Here is a 19541-nt window from a genome sequence, read left to right as displayed (position 1 = left end):
CAATGGGCGGCTGTGATATAACTGCGCAATAACTCAGATGTAGGGTGGCCATTGCCATGACCCCCAAAAGGAGGACACCCAAGCCCAAAAAGGATGACAAAAGGAAAAACTAGCATAAGACATAACATGAGAACAGGGGCAGCCATAGTCTTAAGGTTAGAGAGGCGGGGTTTTGACTGGAAGGATGCCAGTTCAATCCCCAGACTGGCAGGAAAATGTGGGTGGGGCAAGTGAATGAACGGTGCTGTCTCCTCCCTTAATATCCACGGCTGATGTGCCCAAACCACCTGCTCCAGTGGAGCTGTTCAGTGTCCACCAGTGAAGACTGTGGTTGTACTGGGCAGCTCCCAGGTGTGAATGTGTGGAACTGTGTGAATGTGCAGCAGGGTGTTGCTGAAAAAGAGCACACGTGCTCAGTGTACTACCCTGGGTAAATAACGGCTAAAAAAACAAAACAAAAAAACAACCTATATAACAGTTGCAATCAAATTGAACCGAAACATGCTCTATAAACTGACAAGATAAAATAAATGTTCTACTCATCAACGATGCCTACTTGTGATATTTGACCCCTTTCCTCACTGCTTCCAATTGGACAGGAATTTGTTGTACATCGCTGTACACGCCTCTGAAAAGTTCATACAGATTTGGAACTCTACCTTGACATTATCTACCTCAAGATGGTTTCTCTCATTTCTCCATGCTGTGCTCATCATTGAAAGAACTCATTCCGTGTGAGCATTGCTGCATAAGATTGAGAAAATGTAGGCGCTCACCTTCTTTAGGTTCCTGAGAGGGACATCAGCTTGACTGAACAGTTTGAGATACCTCTCCTCACTGCTGTGATTTTCTCACTCTAGAGAACTGAGAAATCTCTCCACAATTCCATATTCCTCATATAGTCCATCTATGTCAAGTCAATTTTATTTGTATAGCCCAATATCACAAAATTACAAATTTGCCTAAAGGGGCTTTACAGCAACACAACATCCTGTCCTTAGACCCTCGCATCGGATAAGGAACAACTCCAATGTCCAATGTCAATGTCTGAGATTACAGGCCTGGTTTAGATACTTGGCTGTGAAAGCTCTGTTCAGAGAAGTCTTATGTATTTCTTGGCCCTTTAGCAGCAAAGCCAAAACAATTGTCGTTCAGTCTTCTCTCAAGCTGGCCATTCAGATCACTCATTAGCTGATAAAACTGAGGTGATGCAAAATGATTTGACTTCCAGTGCCTCAATACAGCCAGTGAATAGTTTCAAAACAAGACTGAGGAAGAGAAAGTATGTCTCGGGCACATCACTGGCATTGCCCTCCTCTCCAAAGTATGTCCACATAATTTTGGAACATTCCTCCTCACCTAAGCTCTTGAAGTAACAAGTCAGGGGTTTCCAGTACTTCGGTATCCTGTCAATAGATGGCAGTAATGATAACCATCTTGTCACCACATGACGCAAAATATTACACTCATCAGCTTCCAGAAATTGACAGAATTCTCTCAAATGTGCTGTCCTGCTAGCTGAGATGCTGAAATGGCTATAGACATTTTAAGCACAACATTTTCAACATCAATGTCCATTTTTCCTGCAGTATATTAGGATGCATTGTGCATTAAGTGAGTCAGACAGTTGGAAGCAAGAATGTCCTTTTGAGCCAGTTTTAGTTTTTGAAACAAACTATTGTGTTTTACATAGTTAACATTGGCATTGTTTGCAGTGTAAAGACATTTTCTTCAACTCCTGACCAGCTGTGTCTAGCTTGGAAACTAGCTGGCTGGTTATAACTTCTGACGTTTCATAGCAGTCACTTTAAAAACCCGAGCAGCACATTTTGCACCCCCTTTTCAAAATCAAAATATCTGAAAACTATTGGAAAGCACTTTGTTGTACCTTTGTTTGATGTCAGTTGCAACAGAAAAATGCAGATTGTTTTCTTTAATGTAGTCCACGTGCCTCTCGACTGAGTATGGGGCTAGTTAATTTGTGCATAATGCTTTTGCCTAGGTTTTTCCACAGGTCATACCTTTAGCAACTGTTGAGTCCTCATATATACATACATACACTACCGTTCAAAAGTTTGGGATCACCCAAACAATTTTGTGTTTTCCATGAAAAGTCACACTTATTCACCACCATATGTTGTGAAATGAATAGAAAATAGAGTCAAGACATTGACAAGGTTAGAAATAATGATTTGTATTTGAAATAAGATTTTTTTTACATCAAACTTTGCTTTCGTCAAAGAATCCTCCATTTGCAGCAATTACAGCATTGCAGACCTTTGGCATTCTAGCTGTTAATTTGTTGAGGTAATCTGGAGAAATTGCACCCCACGCTTCCAGAAGCAGCTCCCACAAGTTGGATTGGTTGGATGGGCACTTCTTGCGTACCATACGGTCAAGCTGCTCCCACAACAGCTCAATGGGGTTCAGATCTGGTGACTGCGCTGGCCACTCCATTACCGATAGAATACCAGCTGCCTGCTTCTGCTCTAAATAGTTCTTGCACAATTTGGAGGTGTGTTTAGGGTCATTGTCCTGTTGTAGGATGAAATTGGCTCCAATCAAGCGCTGTCCACTGGGTATGGCATGGCGTTGCAAAATGGAGTGATAGCCTTCCTTATTCAGAATCCCTTTTACCCTGTACAAATCTCCCACCTTACCAGCACCAAAGCAACCCCAGACCATCACATTACCTCCACCATGCTTAACAGATGGCGTCAGGCATTCTTCCAGCATCTTTTCATTTGTTCTGCGTCTCACAAACGTTCTTCTTTGTGATCCAAACACCTCAAACTTGGATTCATCCGTCCACAACACTTTTTTCCAGTCTTCCTCTGTCCAATGTCTGTGTTCTTTTGCCCATCTTAATCTTTTTCTTTTATTGGTCAGTCTCAGATATGGCTTTTTCTTTGCCACTCTGCCCTGAAGCCCAGAATCCCGCAGCCGCCTCTTCACTGTAGATGTTGACACTGGTGTTTTGCGGGTACTATTTAATGAAGATGCCAGTTGGGGACCTGTGAGGCGTCTGTTTCTCAAACTAGAGACTCTAATGTACTTATCTTCTTGCTCAGTTGTGCAACGCGGCCTCCCACTTCTTTTTCTACTCTGGTTAGAGCCTGTTTGTGCTGTCCTCTGAAGGGAGTAGTACACACCGGTGTAGGAAATCTTCAATTTCTTAGCAATTTCTCGCATGGAATAGCCTTCATTTCTAAGAACAAGAATAGACTGTCGAGTTTCAGATGAAAGTTCTCTTTTTCTGGCCATTTTGAGCGTTTAATTGACCCCACAAATGTGATGCTCCAGAAACTCAATCTGCTCAAAGGAAGGTCAGTTTTGTAGCTTCTGTAACGAGCTAAACTGTTTTCAGATGTGTGAACATGATTGCACAAGGGTTTTCTAATCATCAATTAGCCTTCTGAGCCAATGAGCAAACACATTGTACCATTAGAACACTGGAGTGATAGTTGCTTGAAATGGGCCTCTATACACCTATGTAGATATCGCACCAAAAACCAGACATTTGCAGCTAGAATAGTCATTTACCAAATTAGCAATGTATAGAGTGTATTTCTTTAAAGTTAAGACTAGTTTAAAGTTAGCTTCATTGAACAGTACAGTGCTTTTCCTTCAAAAATATGGACATTTCAATGTGATCCCAAACTTTTGAACGGTAGTGTATATATATATATCCCTGTCAAGTCCCACACTCCTGTAGGATTGGTGATGTTTCACTGCACAATATACAGTGGGGAAAATAATTATTTGACCCCTTGCTGATTTTGTAGGCTTGCCCACTTACAAAGAATGCAACAGTCTATAATTTTAATCATATGTACATTTTAACAGTGAGAGACAGAATCCCAAATAAAATTCCAGAAAATCACATCATATAAGTTTATAAAAATTAATAACCACCTGATTTAGAAAAATAAGTATCTGACCCCCTACCAAACAGCAAGTATTCTGGCTCCCACAAACCAGTTAGTTTTTCTTTAAGATGCACCCCTAATCCCAACTAATTACCCACATAAAATATACCTGCATCACCTCGTTACCTGTATAAAAGACACCTGTCCACACCCAATCAATCAGATTTCAACATCTCCACCATGGGCAAGACCAAAGAGCTGTCTAAGGACACCAGGGACAAGATTGTACACCTGCACAAGGCTGGGATGGGCTACAAGAGAATTGGAAAGCATCTTCGAGAGAAAGTAACAACTGTCGGTGCAGTTATCAGGAAATGGAAGGAACACCACACCACCGCCAACCTCCCTCGATCTGGGGCTCCATGCAAGATCCCACCTTGTGTGGTGTCCCTGATCATGCGAACGGTGAGGAATCATCCCAGAACCACAAGGGGGGGGGGGGACTGGTTAATGACCTGAAGGCAGCTAGGACCACAGTTACAAAGCAAACGGCTAGTAACACACTACGCCGTCATGGATTAAAATCCTGCAGCGCATGCAAGGTCCCACTGCTCAAGAAGGCACATGTACAGGCCCGTCTGAAGTTCGCCAATGAACACCTGGACAACTCAGAAGAGGCCTGGAAGAAGGTGATGTGGTTGGATGAGACCAAAATAGAACTTTTCGGGCTAAACTCAACTCGCCATGTTTGGAGGGTGAAGAACATGGAGTACAACCCAAAGAACACCATCCACACCGTCAAGTATGGGGGTGGCAACATCATGCTTTGGGAGTTCTTTTCAGCCAAGGGGACAGGACAACTCCATCGCATTGAGGGGAGGATGGATGGGGGCCATGTACCGTGGAATTCTGGACCAACACCTCCTTCCCTCAGTGAGAGCGCTGAATATGGGTCGTGGATGGGTGTTCCAACATGACAACGACCCAAAGCACACCGCCAAAGCAACCAAAGAGTGGCTGAAGAAGAAGCACATCAAGGTTCTGGAATGGCCTAGCCAGTCTCCAGACCTGAATCCAATCGAAAATCTTTGGAGGGAGCTTAAATTTCAGGTTGCCAGGCGACAGCCTCAAAACCTGAACGATTTGGAGGCTGTCTGCAGGGAGGAGTGGGCCAACATCCCTGCCAAAATGTGCACAAACCTTGTCAGAAACTATAAAAACCGTTTGACATCTGTGCTGGCCAATAATGGCTTTTCTACTAAATATTAACATAATGTTTGTCCAAGGGTTCAAATATTTATTTTGGACCAAAAATATGCAAATAAATTCATAAAATTCATACAATGTCTTATTCCACTTTTTTTGGTCATAGTCTGTCTCTCACTGTTAAAATGAACCTACGCTTAAAATTATAGACTGTTGCACTCTTTGTAAGTGCAAACTTACAAAATCAGCAAGGGGTCAAATAATTATTTTCCCCACTGTACTTTGCACAGCTCAGCAGCGAATATCTGGTCATCAGTCGGAACGGAAGAACGAATAAAAAATGAAGCAAGGGATGATTTACCAGCACAATGGGCATTGGACCAATGCTTGTCTGTAGCATGCTGTTCAATAGCTCCCTTTCCTTTGCTGCTCACATCAACGTCGGTTCAGCAAAGCTTGCAAAATGCATGAAATCCATTCTTGGCACTTTTTGCAATGAATGTATGCTCTTTACACCACTCAGGGTTGTATAGTTTTTCGTTTCAGCATTTTGACTGACTTAACTAACGTTGGGTAAACTGGAGGCGATAAGTTCAAAGATCAGCCAGTAGCAACCAGGCACAGCTCCAGGATTTCAGTTTTGGGTGGGCCAGGCCGATTATGGATGGGCCTGGAATTCGCTAGGGGGGTCCGGGGGCATGCTCCCCTGGAAGAAAAATTTTCAATACTGATATTTTAAATGCATCAATTTGGTGCATTTTGAGACCAAAATCGAGCTAGATAGAATAACAAATGTAATCACAAAAAAACCCTCATAAGTCATTCAACATTGACAAAATGAGCCAAAATGTTAAAAATTACTCAGTGCAAAATATATATTGCTTGAACAGCAGCGGTACCATCACTTGCCAATGTTGAAAGCCAGCGAGTGATAATTTTGAACTATAATTCTATCACTGACCGACCAATAGAGGACGCAACAGGTCTGTGACCAAGCAACCACAGCCCAATCAAAGGCCCTGTCCCAATACCCACCCTACGCGCTACCTAGAGTGGTGCAGTTTGGTATTACAGCGTTGCGTAGGGCATGCAAAGTCCCCTTTGGGAAGGAGGTTTAAATGAATTGAATTGGGACGCCTGAGTAACGCGAGCAGAGCAGCGAGCCAGTATTCAGAACTCGCTCATAACGTTATCTGTCATGTAAAGACATGCGTGTCTCATGAACTTGCTTGCGCATGAACATCAACATAAAGAGTTATGTTTATAAAAACTATTTTTAGCACAAAATCATGCGATTATTGGCTGATTTCGAATCACTTATGACTAAATGAAAATTTGCAAAAAATAACATATATAATATATTTTTTTGGGTAGGAAAATTGTAGGTGGGCCTGGTGAAAAGTTGGCGGGCCTAGGACCATCAGGCCCACCCATAACGCTGTGCCTGCAACATTAAGAACATTGTTACTACACTAAATGTTTTGTGATTGGCGAGCGTTTACACATTAAACCAGTGAAATACAAGATAATTGATTTGAGAGGTACATCAGACAATAACCTGCAAGATAATATTGATGTTGAAAATAACTGTGATTGTAAATACCTTCAGATTGCCTAGACACACCATTAGCCAATAAAAACGCAGACTTATTTCACTGTAGCCAATAAGACGCAATATAACAAAATACGCTCTAGAACTCTTGACACTTGCCTGATATCAGACATAATTGTCAACTCGTTACATTCCATGTCCATCTTCAGTCTGACATTGCCTCCACTCTAACCGATTTCCATGGGGGAGGGGGATTCAATTTCCCCTTACCAATATATAGAGACCAACGTAGCCGCCTGAATCTAATATCATTTTAAGTTGACACTGATGTGTAGCCATGCTAACATACTGGTTTTGCCAGGGTTTTAAGAGTAGAGTGGTGGAAGTAAAAAAAAAAAAAAAAACTATGATGTTGGGCGATATTGAGAAGACATGCCATCTATATGTATAATAAAATTGATAATCAAGGGGATCATATTCAAGAATATTGTTCAGGAGCCCAAATGCAAAAGAGAGGCCATTAAATGAATGTTTCCAAGATGTCGGGGTAATTCTCCCATATAGACCCGGTGTCTATTCTGGGAGGATTTGTGTCCAACGTTTTTGACTGCTTTTCAGGGTTGAAGATTCACAAATTGATTAACAGCTTGATAACAGCATTAGTCCGGCCACAAGTGTTGATTGGATAATCACTTTTTCAACCGAGAAACTGCTTTCATGTCATGATGAATATTATGGTAGATTGGTGGAATAGTGGGGAAATATACATTTATTTTAGTAGTGTTGTAATGTTTGTTTGTGAGTGACAAATCTGGTATAAGAAAATGGGTGAACATACAGATTTTAAGTCTTTTGACTTTAGTGATCACAGACTTTATGAGTTAGAACATGACATTGATCCCAAGACCCGCTTCTACCAAAACATTAACATTAATTGTGAATATTATTCTGAAAACAAGTTCAATTCCAACGTGGAAATGGAGGGGTGTTTGGTGATTCATTTCAATAGTAGGCGTCTCTACAGTAGCTTTCCCAAAATTAAAGATTATCTTCAACAGTTTCAGCAAAGGTTTAGTGTAATAGCAATTTCAGAGACTTGGCGTAGTGATAATAAATAACTGCAGGATGGATTAGAGGGCTACGAAATGTTTTGGCAAAACAGGGTCAATAAAAGGGGAGGGGGAGTTGCCTTATTTGTGATGTCTGTTCTTAAATGTAGGGTTGTTGGTAATATGACAACTGCTTTTGACAACTTGATGGAATGTGTAACCGTAGAAATTAAGGTAGAAAGATTCAAAAACATATTAATTAGTTGCATCTATAGAACACTGGGGTCATGTATGGATCAATTTAATACGAATATTTCTGAATTATACGAAAAATATAATGATAAAGTGATTTTTGTTTGTGGTGACTTTAACATTGATTTGCTGAGATCAAATGATGATATGAGCACTACAGAATTTGTTAATATTATGTTTAGTTTGAGTTTCTATCCGTTAATAGTAAAACCGAGCAGAATAACAAGGAAACTTGCAGCTTTGATTGACAATATTTTTCCAAAGGTAATTGATGGAAAGATAAAAAGTGGTCTATTAGTGACTGATGTAAGTGATCATTTGCCTGTCTTTACAATGTTAGAAATGAACAAGTTAAAATTAGGAGCAAATAAGCAGACTAACAATTTGATTAGAATAAAATCACCAGAGGCAATTATAGCTCTTAAGGCAGAACTTTTGAATCATGATCGGCAGGAAGTTTATGTAGAGGATATTAATGAATCATATGATGCATTTTTGGACACATTCTTGACAATTTATGACCAGCATTGTCCATTGAAAGAGTATAGACAAAATTCTAAAAAGAGGGGAAAACCATGGTCCACAAAGGGGTTGGAAAAAGCTTGCAAAAAGAAAAATAGGCTCTATACGGAATTTATTAAACATCAAACAAAGGAAAAGGACAAGTACAAAACATATAAAAACTGATTAACATTTATTATAGATCACAACAAAAAGACTATTATAATCAGGTGTTGCCAAATTATAAATGTAATATTAAGGCTACCTGGAGTGTGCTTAATGACATGATTAAAATGGTAGGAAAAGGAATTCCCCATCATATTTTGTAAAAAATGATAATTCAATTATTGAAAATATACAGGAAACTGTAAATGAGTTAAATTATTTTTTTGTGTTAATGTAGGCCCACATTTGGCAAAGGTAATTAACTTTCCTACAGGTGACGACAGTCATTTTGATTCTGATTTTGTGTTTGACAACAGAAATTCAATGTTCCTGGGTGGAGTCTGTGAGAGTGATGTGGTAGAAGTGGTTAGAAAGTTTAAGAGTAAAAAATCCACTGATGGTTATACTATTGATATGTCACTAATAGAAGAGGTAATTGACTGTGTCCTCGAACCATTTACTTATATATGTAATAAATCTTTTCAAACTGGTATTTTTCCTGATAAAATGAAAATGACTAAGGTGGTTATGAAAATGGTGACAAACATATTTTATCAAATTATAGACCCATGGCTTTGCTACCCCAATTTTCTAAAATACTTGAAAAATTGTTTGTAAATAGATTTGATGACTTTATTGACAAATATAAGTTATTGAGGGACCATCAATATGGGTTTAGGAGTAATCGATCGACATCTTTAGCAGTGACGGATTTGTAGAAAATATAACAACAGCAGTAGATAAGAAACAAAACACTAGTTGTTTTTATTGATTTACGTAAAGCATTTGACACAATCAATCATTCATTACTCTTTAAGAAATTAATCCTTTGCTAAGCCACGCCCCCGAAACGCACACTGGCCAGTCACAGTGCAGCATAGGACAGGCTACGACAGAGGTCCAACACTTTCATGGCGGTGCTCCGTTGCAAAAGTTTCAGATTTTCTTCATTTTCGAGCTGGTTTTGTGGACTTTCAGCTAGTTATGGTTAAACGTTGTGCCTGGGGCATTTGTAACGGTGACACTTGTTACCCGGAGAGGTTGGAAGGAGATGTACGTTTTTTTCCCTTTCCAAACCCAAAATCAAATCCTAAAAAGAGTAGGCTGTGGATAAAGCTATGTGGACGTCCTCAAATCCAGTTGAACCCCTCAAAGATCAAGAAGCACAGCTTTGTCTGCTCCAAGGTAAGCAATTAATTTTATTAACCATAAAATTAGTTAAGTTAACGCTTGACGGACCTAGCAACAGTAACTGGGGGGGGGGGCTTTAGTGAAGGGTCAGTTGGAGTGCTATGGTATAAGAGGTGTCACACAGTGCTGGTTAAGAAGTTATCTAAATAATAGGTTTCAATATGTGAATATTGAAAACACTGAATCACATCTAAGAAGAGTAATTTGTGGTGTTCCACAAGGTTCAGTATTGGGACCTAAGTTGTTTATACTTTATTTAAATGATATTTCGATGGCATCTAATATGTTGAAATTTGTTACGTTTGCTGAAGATACAAATTTATTTTGTTCTGGGGAGGATATGAAAGAATTGCTGAAAACTGTGGAAAGGGAGTTGAGAATTTTAAAAATGGTTTGATATCAAGAAGTTATCACTAATTGAAAATAAAACAACATTTATGTTGTTCAGTGGTTTTAGGGTTAATTGTGGAATAAATCTGAAGTTTGAAACAAAATTCTTTGGATTGATTATAGATCATAAACTCTGTTGGAAACCACACATAGAATATATTAAACGGAAATTATCTAAATCTATTGCTATTCTTTACAAAACAAGGGATCTGCTGAACAGGAAATGTCTGCATATATTGTATTGTTCATTGATAATGCCATATCTGTCATACTGTGTTGAGGTTTGGGGAAATGTTTATAAAACAAATATAGACCCTATAATTAAACATCAGAAAAGAGCTATTAGAATAATAAATAAAGCTTGTTACCATGTATCTACTAATCCATTATTTATACAGTCCTGCACCTTAAAATTTCCAGATATTGTGTATTTAAAAACATTGGAAATACTTTATCGAGCTAGAAGTAAAAGCCTTCCTGTTTGTATCCAACAACTTTTTAAATTGTGAGAGGGAAACTATAATTAAAGAGGGTTGTGTATTTTTGAAACATGTAAAGGGAGAACCAATGTAAAATACAGATGTATTTCAGTTTTGGGAGTCAAGCTATGGAATGGTCTTAATGATGAGTTGAAATTGTGTAGCTTGCTGTTGAGTTTCAGAACATTTTTAAAATGTAAAATAATTAAGGATTACAACTTAATATAACATTTTATTTTTTTTCCTTCCTTTTGTAACTTTGATATTCTAGGTTAACTTAAGGCTGTATAGCATAGGCAACAATAAGCCTTAGGCTTCAGCCTATTCCTTTTTCGTTCATTGATTGATTGCATTTTGTTCTGTGACATGGACTGATGTAAATATGTACAATGATGTTTTCTTTCTTTTTTTTTTCCTGTCTGTCGCATATGAACACAAATGTATGACTGAAATAAATCATTCATTCATTCATTCATGCCAGACCAGAATCAGTCAACTTGGTGGAGTGGGCGGATTCAAAGGTCTGGACTCAGGCAACTTCAAGAGTGAATTTACAAGTGAGCGTGAATTTTATTCAATACCATCAATAGGATGACAAATAGGCATCTGTCCAGATGTTGTGCTGGACGCTGGACAGAGAGCTGAAAAACCGGACTATCCATCCAAAAGTAGGACATATGGCCACCCTACTCAGCTGTGTGCCATTCACAAAATAATCTGTCACACGCTGGGCAGCTTAATGAGCTTAATTGCAGTTGACAGCACTGGAGTGAGAGGGAATGTTGGTCTGACAGCATATGTGCAGGTTTGTGCGCGTGTGTGTGTGTGTGTCTGTGTGGGTTTGGAGAGATCTATGGTTTAGCGTGTGGGAGAGCTTAAAGGGGCCTGCTCTAAATATACCTTTCTGGGGTTCAGAAGAAGAGGCTCTGGGTTGTGGAGGGCTGGGGGCAGGGCTGGGGAGCATATGAGAAGGAGCCCATCTAGTTGGGGTGGGATCAGTTCTACCTAATTAACTGCTACAGAAATATTTATCCAGGCTGCAGCTTGTGCAGCTATCATGATGTGTTTATGTGCTGGATGTGTGTACAGTCGCCAGGAGTGGGTGAGTGTGTGTGTGTGTGGGGGGGGGGGGTCCCTGAGGGCAATGCCAGGGAGATATGGTGGCTCTGGTTTCAAGTTATTTGTGTGTATGTGTGTGTTTGTGTGTATGTGTGTGTGTTTGTGTGTGTGTGTGTGTGTGGTGGTGGTGGTGGCGGCGGTAGATTGGGGCACGCCTATCCACACTGATACATAGATCAGGTTCTGATGGATGGCTGCATAACCCTGCACCCCACTCTCCCTTTCTCCCCACGACCCCTTCCGACTCTGTTTAAGGGATTTGCATGAAAGGGGAGCAGAGTTTTAAGCAGTATCCTGCAGGGGAGGTGTAGAGAGCAAGCATGGGAGGAGGGGGCAGGAGACAGGTGTGGGCTCTTGGAGAGATGGCATTGCAAACAGACAGCTGGGCTCTCAGCACTTAAGGACCACAGAATGACAACTGACACAGGTGCAGGGCATTGTGTGTGTGTGTGTGGGGGGGTGGTGGGGGTGGGGGTGGCACAAGCGTTTTGGAAAGAGAATTTGGGCACCTGTTTTGGAGTTGTTTGTCTCAATGAAAAATAATGCTTTCCCTGATTAGTGTCTGCACTTTTCCCTTTACAGACAAGATTATTTCCTTTAACTGAGATGCACTCTTGTGTGCGTACACACACACACACACACACACACACACACACACACACACACACACACACACACACACACACACACACAGATCATCTGTTGACATTAAGTTGTACAAACTTAGATGCAGCCAACAGGGTAATGTCACAAAGGCCAAACAAATGCTCAAAATACATCCTCCTTAAACATTAACCTAGTATGCTGCTCTTTTCTCTTTTTATTCAAGACAGAGCAGGGCTTGCATGGGGTGCCGGAAGAGTTAAACGTGGCTAAAAATAACACTAAAGATTGAGGTAGCCTAAAAGTGAGTATTCCATGTGTCACACCAGTCAAGCTAATACACGTTCATGTGTTGGTTTACTAAGCGCTGAGTGGCGTTCTGCTGACCTAATAAGGTGTGCATTCACAGGTGTGAGGTAAACACAGTGTTCCTCTGTGCAGCATGTGATAATCAGATCAGGGCTGAAAGCACAACAACCTATCATTCAACAGTTTTCTCCTTCCCCTGCCACACCAGTCTTCACCGCAAACCCTCCAGTCAAGTCATGTCTTCTGCACTCTATGCGGTGGCACAGAAACAGGACCTGTGCCAAGAACATGAATATGACCCCAGATCACTATATCCAAAGCGTGTTATCATACACCTGCATGCCTGACCCTGGCTCTTACCAATGTCCTAGGAAAAACCATAAAACATGATGTTGTCCCATGTATGTACATATATGCATATGTGTGTGCGTGTGTGTGTGTGTGTGTGTGTGTGTGTGTGTGTGTGTGTGTGTGTGTGTGTGTTTCTATACTTACCTTTTCTTTGGCCACTTTATGGGAGAATGGGCAGGTCCCATCTGCCTTCTTACAAGTTCCCCGCAGAAACCTACGGAAATGTGCGCAAGGATTAGAATGCTTTACACTTAAAGGGGGGCAATGATGGGGAAATATTTTCTTTCTGTACCATGTAGATGCCTGATCACCATGTTCCTTATGAGAAACATTGCCTTGAGTCTGTGCTTTGTGCTTTTTTTTTTGACAGAAACGAGACATTGACTCTTGTATGGCAGTGAAGACTGACTTTCATTCATTCACTCAGTCAGTCATATGACTTTTCTGTCACATAATGGTTACCCTCACCACCAGGACACCAGACACAAATGGGATGCTTCTGTGTGAGTTACCTGGTACAGACAGCCACCTTGTCAGGATCATGGATGTAGGGGCAGCTGCTGCCACGGTTACACTTGCCAAAGCGGTTGTAGTACATGCAGTACTGCCTTGGCTGCTTTTTCTGATGAGCTTGTCTGATGATGGCAAGACTCCTCTGGACCACACGGCTTAGATACAGAAAAAACAAAATCCACATGTCCAAACACATACACAAATGCTAGTTTTAGGGAAAATCCAGTGATTAGATGAATTATTGTCCCTCCTATCACTTCACTAGATGTTATCCCACCTGCTAAGATTATATCAATTCTGATTGAGAGCAGACATGGTTAAATTGCATCCACGGTAAAATGCATCCACTAACAGCATTGTGAAGTGCTTTTACATGGTTTAAGTGCATTGAACATGATACATATATATAAATGTGGAAAGTTATGAGTACAAGTTTTGAGGACACATAGTCACAGTGCAGGCTATATAGATATATATATATATAATCCAGTGAGTCAAGTAAATTCTTTATGAGACTGTACAAGCCTGTTTCATGCCATAAGCAATCATCAGCTGTCAATAAAGCTACCCGAGGAAAGGACATCCCATTTACTGCCTCGTCATGCACATCACGTGCACAGTGTCCGATGGGGACGGGAGAGGTGCAACATACAAAAATTCAAAAACATGTGATCGCTAACGGTCCATATCTATGTCTGTAACTGCTGGCCATAGATATAAGCACCTATTTTGTAATTATGAATAAATCATGACAATAAACAAATACCAACCCCCCCCCCCCCCATTGGACCGTTAGCGATCATGTGTTTTTGAAATTTGAATGTCGCACCTCCGTTAGCGATCACATGTTTTTGAATTTTTGTATGTTGCACCTCTCCCTTCCCCATTGGACATTGCGCACGTGATTTGCATGACGAGGCAGTAAATGGTATGTCCAGTAGCGGGTCTGGCGGGGGGGGGGGCAGGCCCCATAATGCTTAGGGGCCCGCTGATGCCGTCATTAAATAATAAATTATATAATTAAAAACATGTTTTCATTATTTTTAAATTCACATTTAATTTATTTACAAAAATGTAATTAAAAAATTTATGTAGGCCTATATTTCATATTATTCTTATGTTTTGAATTCACATTTCTTTACACAACCATTGTGTAGGCTATATCCGGTTGAACTGATATGACCCTGTGCTAGCTAACTGCGTTAACGGTCTGAATCTGAACTATAAGTGAAAATGGACAAAAAACACAAATCTGGTGCACAGAAGTGCAAAGAAAGGGAAGCCAAACAAAATTTAACGGCATCTTGTGCTCCCATTTCACATTTTTTTCTCTCGTGAGTCCTCATCCAAACAAGATGAGCATCTGACTGTTAATGCTACTGCTAATGTTAGCGGTTTCCTGCTTGATGAAAATAATGGTGGACCCGAATCAGAAGCAGATATTCCCCTGAACCCCGTGGATTTACTGGACACTGCTGACACACATATGGACGTTTTACAAGAGGGTGAAGGTGAACAGAACCAAAGGAATGAGGAGAGCTCCAGCCCAGCAACAGCCCATCTAGTGCCGCTAGGCTGCGACACGCCTGATGCACAACGACCAACTCAACTCATTAGCATTCTGCTGCCTGGAGACTATCCGACCAACCCACATCTTTTTAAAAATCAGCCACTCACCCCTGATGTAATCCAGGCCGTTATTCAACATGGTTCCTGTCAGCCTGGAATGAAAGACGGATTTGAACAGTTTCTTGATCTTGGGGTTAATATTACTTTTTGAGGGGCCAGGTGTATGATGGTGCACGAAATATGTCTGGGCACATTTCGGGACTGCAAGCCAGAGTTAAAGAAAACTGTACTGACAGAGCATTCTAGGTACATTGTTGCACACACAACTTGAATTTAATATTACTAGATGCTGCGTGTTCCTCCAGTAGTGCAAAACTATTTTTCGGCACTCTTGAGAGCCTTTATTGTTTTTTGACCTCAAGCCCCCCTAGGTTTGGGATATTAGAAGAGGAACAAGTCAATTTGAAATTGGACAGAACAACTCTTACTCTTAAAAGCCTGTCGGACACTAGGTGGGCCTTGAGGAAACAGGCCACGGAGGCTGTTATTCAGTCTCCCTGCAATTCTGAAGGCTCTGGACAGAATCCAGCATCACAGCCATACATCACCGAAAGTAGCATCCGAGGCACAAGGCCTTTGCTCAAAATTGAGCACTTTCAAATTCAAGGTAATGCTCCTGTTTTTGGAATACCGTGTTAAAAAAGACATACAGTTTGTCTAACTACTTACAGAAAGATTCTATAGATATAAACATGGCTATTGATCTAATTGATACTTGCATAGCTCAGATAAGGGAACTACGGACAGATGAAGCCTTTGATGCCATGGTGGGCACAGCAAAACAGATGGCAGAGGAGAGCAACGGGACCGCGGGGTTTCAAGAAGAAAGTGCCCGAAAGAAGAAACAATATTTTGAGGAAAACGCAGAGTATGAGCCAATCCAAGACGCAAGAGGTCGCTTTAAGAATGAATTATATTTTTATATCCTGGATATTTTTTTTGGAGAAATTCAACATTAGATTTGCAGACTTTAGACAGGTTGCTTCACTTTTTTTTCCCATGCTCAACCCCAAACGCTATTTGCTTCCTGCTGCAGAAAAAAAAGATGCAGGCTCTTGCACGGTTTTACTGTGGTGATGTATCTGATCCAGATGGAGCAGTCGATGAGTTTCTCTCCTTTCGCACCATGTACTCGGAGTTGTGCATGGACCTTGACACGGATGCAGTCCTACCTGTTCTCATTTCCAATGACATGCACAATGCATACCCGCAACTTACAATACTCCACAGAATATATAAGACAATCCCTGTTACCAGTGCCAGTGCTGAAAGGAGTTTCAGCTGACTAAAACTCATCAAGAGTTATTTACGTTTGTGCATGAATGAGGCCCGACTCTCCAACCTAACTCTCCTTTGCATTGAACGGGATATCGAGATCGACAGAGACAAGGTCATTGGCAGGTCTGCCCACGTAAAAGACAGAAAAAAATGAAACTTTTATACTAAAAATAAATTAAAAAAACGGGACTGGACATTAACTTGTATATAGTTCATTCACTGTTTCGAGTTAATGGATTACCTTTTATAAAAGCTTTGGAGTTTAACCAGCTATGGGCAGGCCCGCTTGGTGAATAAACGTTTTGTTTGCATTTCGCAGCATGTGTGAGAGAAGAGAGACTGAAATTTGGTGTTGTCAATATGCTGACTAAGTGCTGCGCTCTGTCTGTCTGTATAATTTTCACATTGGGGACTACTGTAATTAATGCTATTGTAATTAATATTTTAAATGATGGCTGTGCTAACTGTGCAGTGTGTGGTGATGTGAACGTGTGTTCTCCTTTTTACTGAAATGAAGGCTGTCAGAACCGTGCATTTTTGTTTGTTTACGTAGGCTATTGTATCTGAGGCCAGGTGGATTGAGATGTATGGCAGATTACTGTGTTATGCCTTAGGTTGGCAGCGAGATGGCTTTTTCTTTCTTAAAAGAGTCATCAGTCTTCTTAGATAAGTTGAATGTCAATTGACAAGCATTTGTTTTATGTGTCACAGGACATATTTAAGCATAGTTGTCCGTGTTTCGTTGTGCTTTTGTGTGTGTTTGTGTGTGTGTGTGGGGGGCCCTAAAGAGAGCTCCACCCCCCTTGCGTCAGTGTCCAAGACCCGCCCCTGGGTATGTCCTTTCCTCGAGTAGCTTTATTGACAGCTGATGATTGCTTATGGCATGATACAGGCTTGTACTGTCTCATAAAGAATTTACTTGCCTCACTGGATTATTTTGCCCCTTATTTGTTGAGCACTTTCCCTACCGTTGAGTGTTTCTTTTAACAAAGTTATATATATATATACATATGTATAATTTTTTGCAGCTGATGAGTGTGTGATGCACGAAACAAACTTGTACTGCTATGTATTAATTTTTCCCCCCCTACATCTATACTGGTATGTATGTGTGTGTGTATATATATACACTACCGTTCAAAAGTTTGGGATCACCCAAACAATTTTGTGTTTTCCATGAAAAGTCACACTTATTCACCACCATATGTTGTGAAATGAATAGAAAATAGAGTCAAGACATTGACAAGGTTAGAAATGATTTGTATTTGAAATAAGATTTTTTTTACATCAAACTTTGCTTTCGTCAAAGAATCCTCCATTTGCAGCAATTACAGCATTGCAGACCTTTGGCATTCTAGCTGTTAATTTGTTGAGGTAATCTGGAGAAATTGCACCCCACGCTTCCAGAAGCAGCTCCCACAAGTTGGATTGGTTGGATGGGCACTTCTTTGAGCAGATTGAGTTTCTGGAGCATCACATTTGTGGGGTCAATTAAACGCTCAAAATGGCCAGAAAAAGAGAACTTTCATCTGAAACTCGACAGTCTATTCTTGTTCTTAGAAATGAAGGCTATTCCATGCGAGAAATTGCTAAGAAATTGAAGATTTCCTACACCGGTGTGTACTACTCCCTTCAGAGGACAGCACAAACAGGCTCTAACCAGAGTAGAAAAAGAAGTGGGAGGCCGCGTTGCACAACTGAGCAAGAAGATAAGTACATTAGAGTCTCTAGTTTGAGAAACAGACGCCTCACAGGTCCCCAACTGGCATCTTCATTAAATAGTACCTGTTAGAGCCTGTTTGTGCTGTCCTCTGAAGGGAGTAGTACACACCGGTGTAGGAAATCTTCAATTTCTTAGCAATTTCTCGCATGGAATAGCCTTCATTTCTAAGAACAAGAATAGACTGTCGAGTTTCAGATGAAAGTTCTCTTTTTCTGGCCATTTTGAGCGTTTAATTGACCCCACAAATGTGATGCTCCAGAAACTCAATCTGCTCAAAGAAGTGCCCATCCAACCAATCCAACTTGTGGGAGCTGCTTCTGGAAGCGTGGGGTGCAATTTCTCCAGATTACCTCAACAAATTAACAGCTAGAATGCCAAAGGTCTGCAATGCTGTAATTGCTGCAAATGGAGGATTCTTTGACGAAAGCAAAGTTTGATGTAAAAAAAATCTTATTTCAAATACAAATCATTATTTCTAACCTTGTCAATGTCTTGACTCTATTTTCTATTCATTTCACAACATATGGTGGTGAATAAGTGTGACTTTTCATGGAAAACACGAAATTGTTTGGGTGATCCCAAACTTTTGAACGGTAGTGTATATATAGTATATATATATATATATATATATATATATATATATATATATATGTGTGTGTGTGTACACACACATACACACACACATAAGCTATGTGTACTGCATTGCCACATGTGTTCTTGACTACTGAGTTTGAGTGCCTGTGCTATGAATACATGAACAGGCTATATATATCTAATTTAGATCCCCTGTCCTTAAGTAACTACAGACCAATCTCCAAATTGTCTTATTTTTATCTAATGTTCTGGAGAGAGTAATTTCATCTCAACTGATTTCATTTATGAACACTAATGTTCATAAATGTTTTTAACATTTTCCAAAATTTTTAACAGTGTTTTTAAGTTTCCAGTCGGGTTTTAGGGCATTTCATAGTACCAAGACAGCTCTAGACCCACTGCTGACTGCAGACAGAGGTGACTGCTCGATTCTAGTTCTTTTAGATTAAGTGCAGCCTTTGACACAGTTGCACACATTATTCTCTTACATCACTTGAAGACGGGTAACATCAAGGGCTCGGCTCTTAGTTTATTACGCTCATACCTCCCCAACAGAACTTTTTCTTTTGTTCTGGGTAACTCTTACTTCCTCGATGGCTCAGTTGAGTTGTGGTGTCCCTCAAGGCTCAGTTCTTGGCCCCCTTCTGTTTTCTATATACATGCTGCCCCTTGGCCAGGTCATTCAAAATCATTATGTGTTTTACCATTTTTATGCTGACAACACTCAGTTATAGTACATGCCACTAAAACCCACAGATCCTAGCAGCC

General features: G+C 40.4%; 1 protein-coding gene across 1 annotated transcript in view; it reads right to left on the bottom strand.

Annotated features, from left to right (window-relative positions):
- The window catches only part of zc3h3 (zinc finger CCCH-type containing 3), a 74098-nt gene that overhangs the window by 10014 nt on the left and 44543 nt on the right, over positions 1-19541 (bottom strand). Inside the window, exons 7-8 of the mRNA XM_056275579.1 lie at positions 13549-13704; positions 13181-13250 (exon numbers count right to left, since the gene is read on the bottom strand). Of these exons, the coding sequence (XP_056131554.1) occupies positions 13181-13250; positions 13549-13704 (226 nt within the window). The remainder of the gene's footprint in view (positions 1-13180; positions 13251-13548; positions 13705-19541) is intronic.

This window comes from Lampris incognitus, chromosome 3, assembly GCF_029633865.1.
Source record: "Lampris incognitus isolate fLamInc1 chromosome 3, fLamInc1.hap2, whole genome shotgun sequence".
Classification (NCBI taxonomy): Eukaryota; Metazoa; Chordata; class Actinopteri; order Lampriformes; family Lampridae; genus Lampris; species Lampris incognitus.
This window is presented reverse-complemented; position numbering and strand designations above follow the sequence as displayed.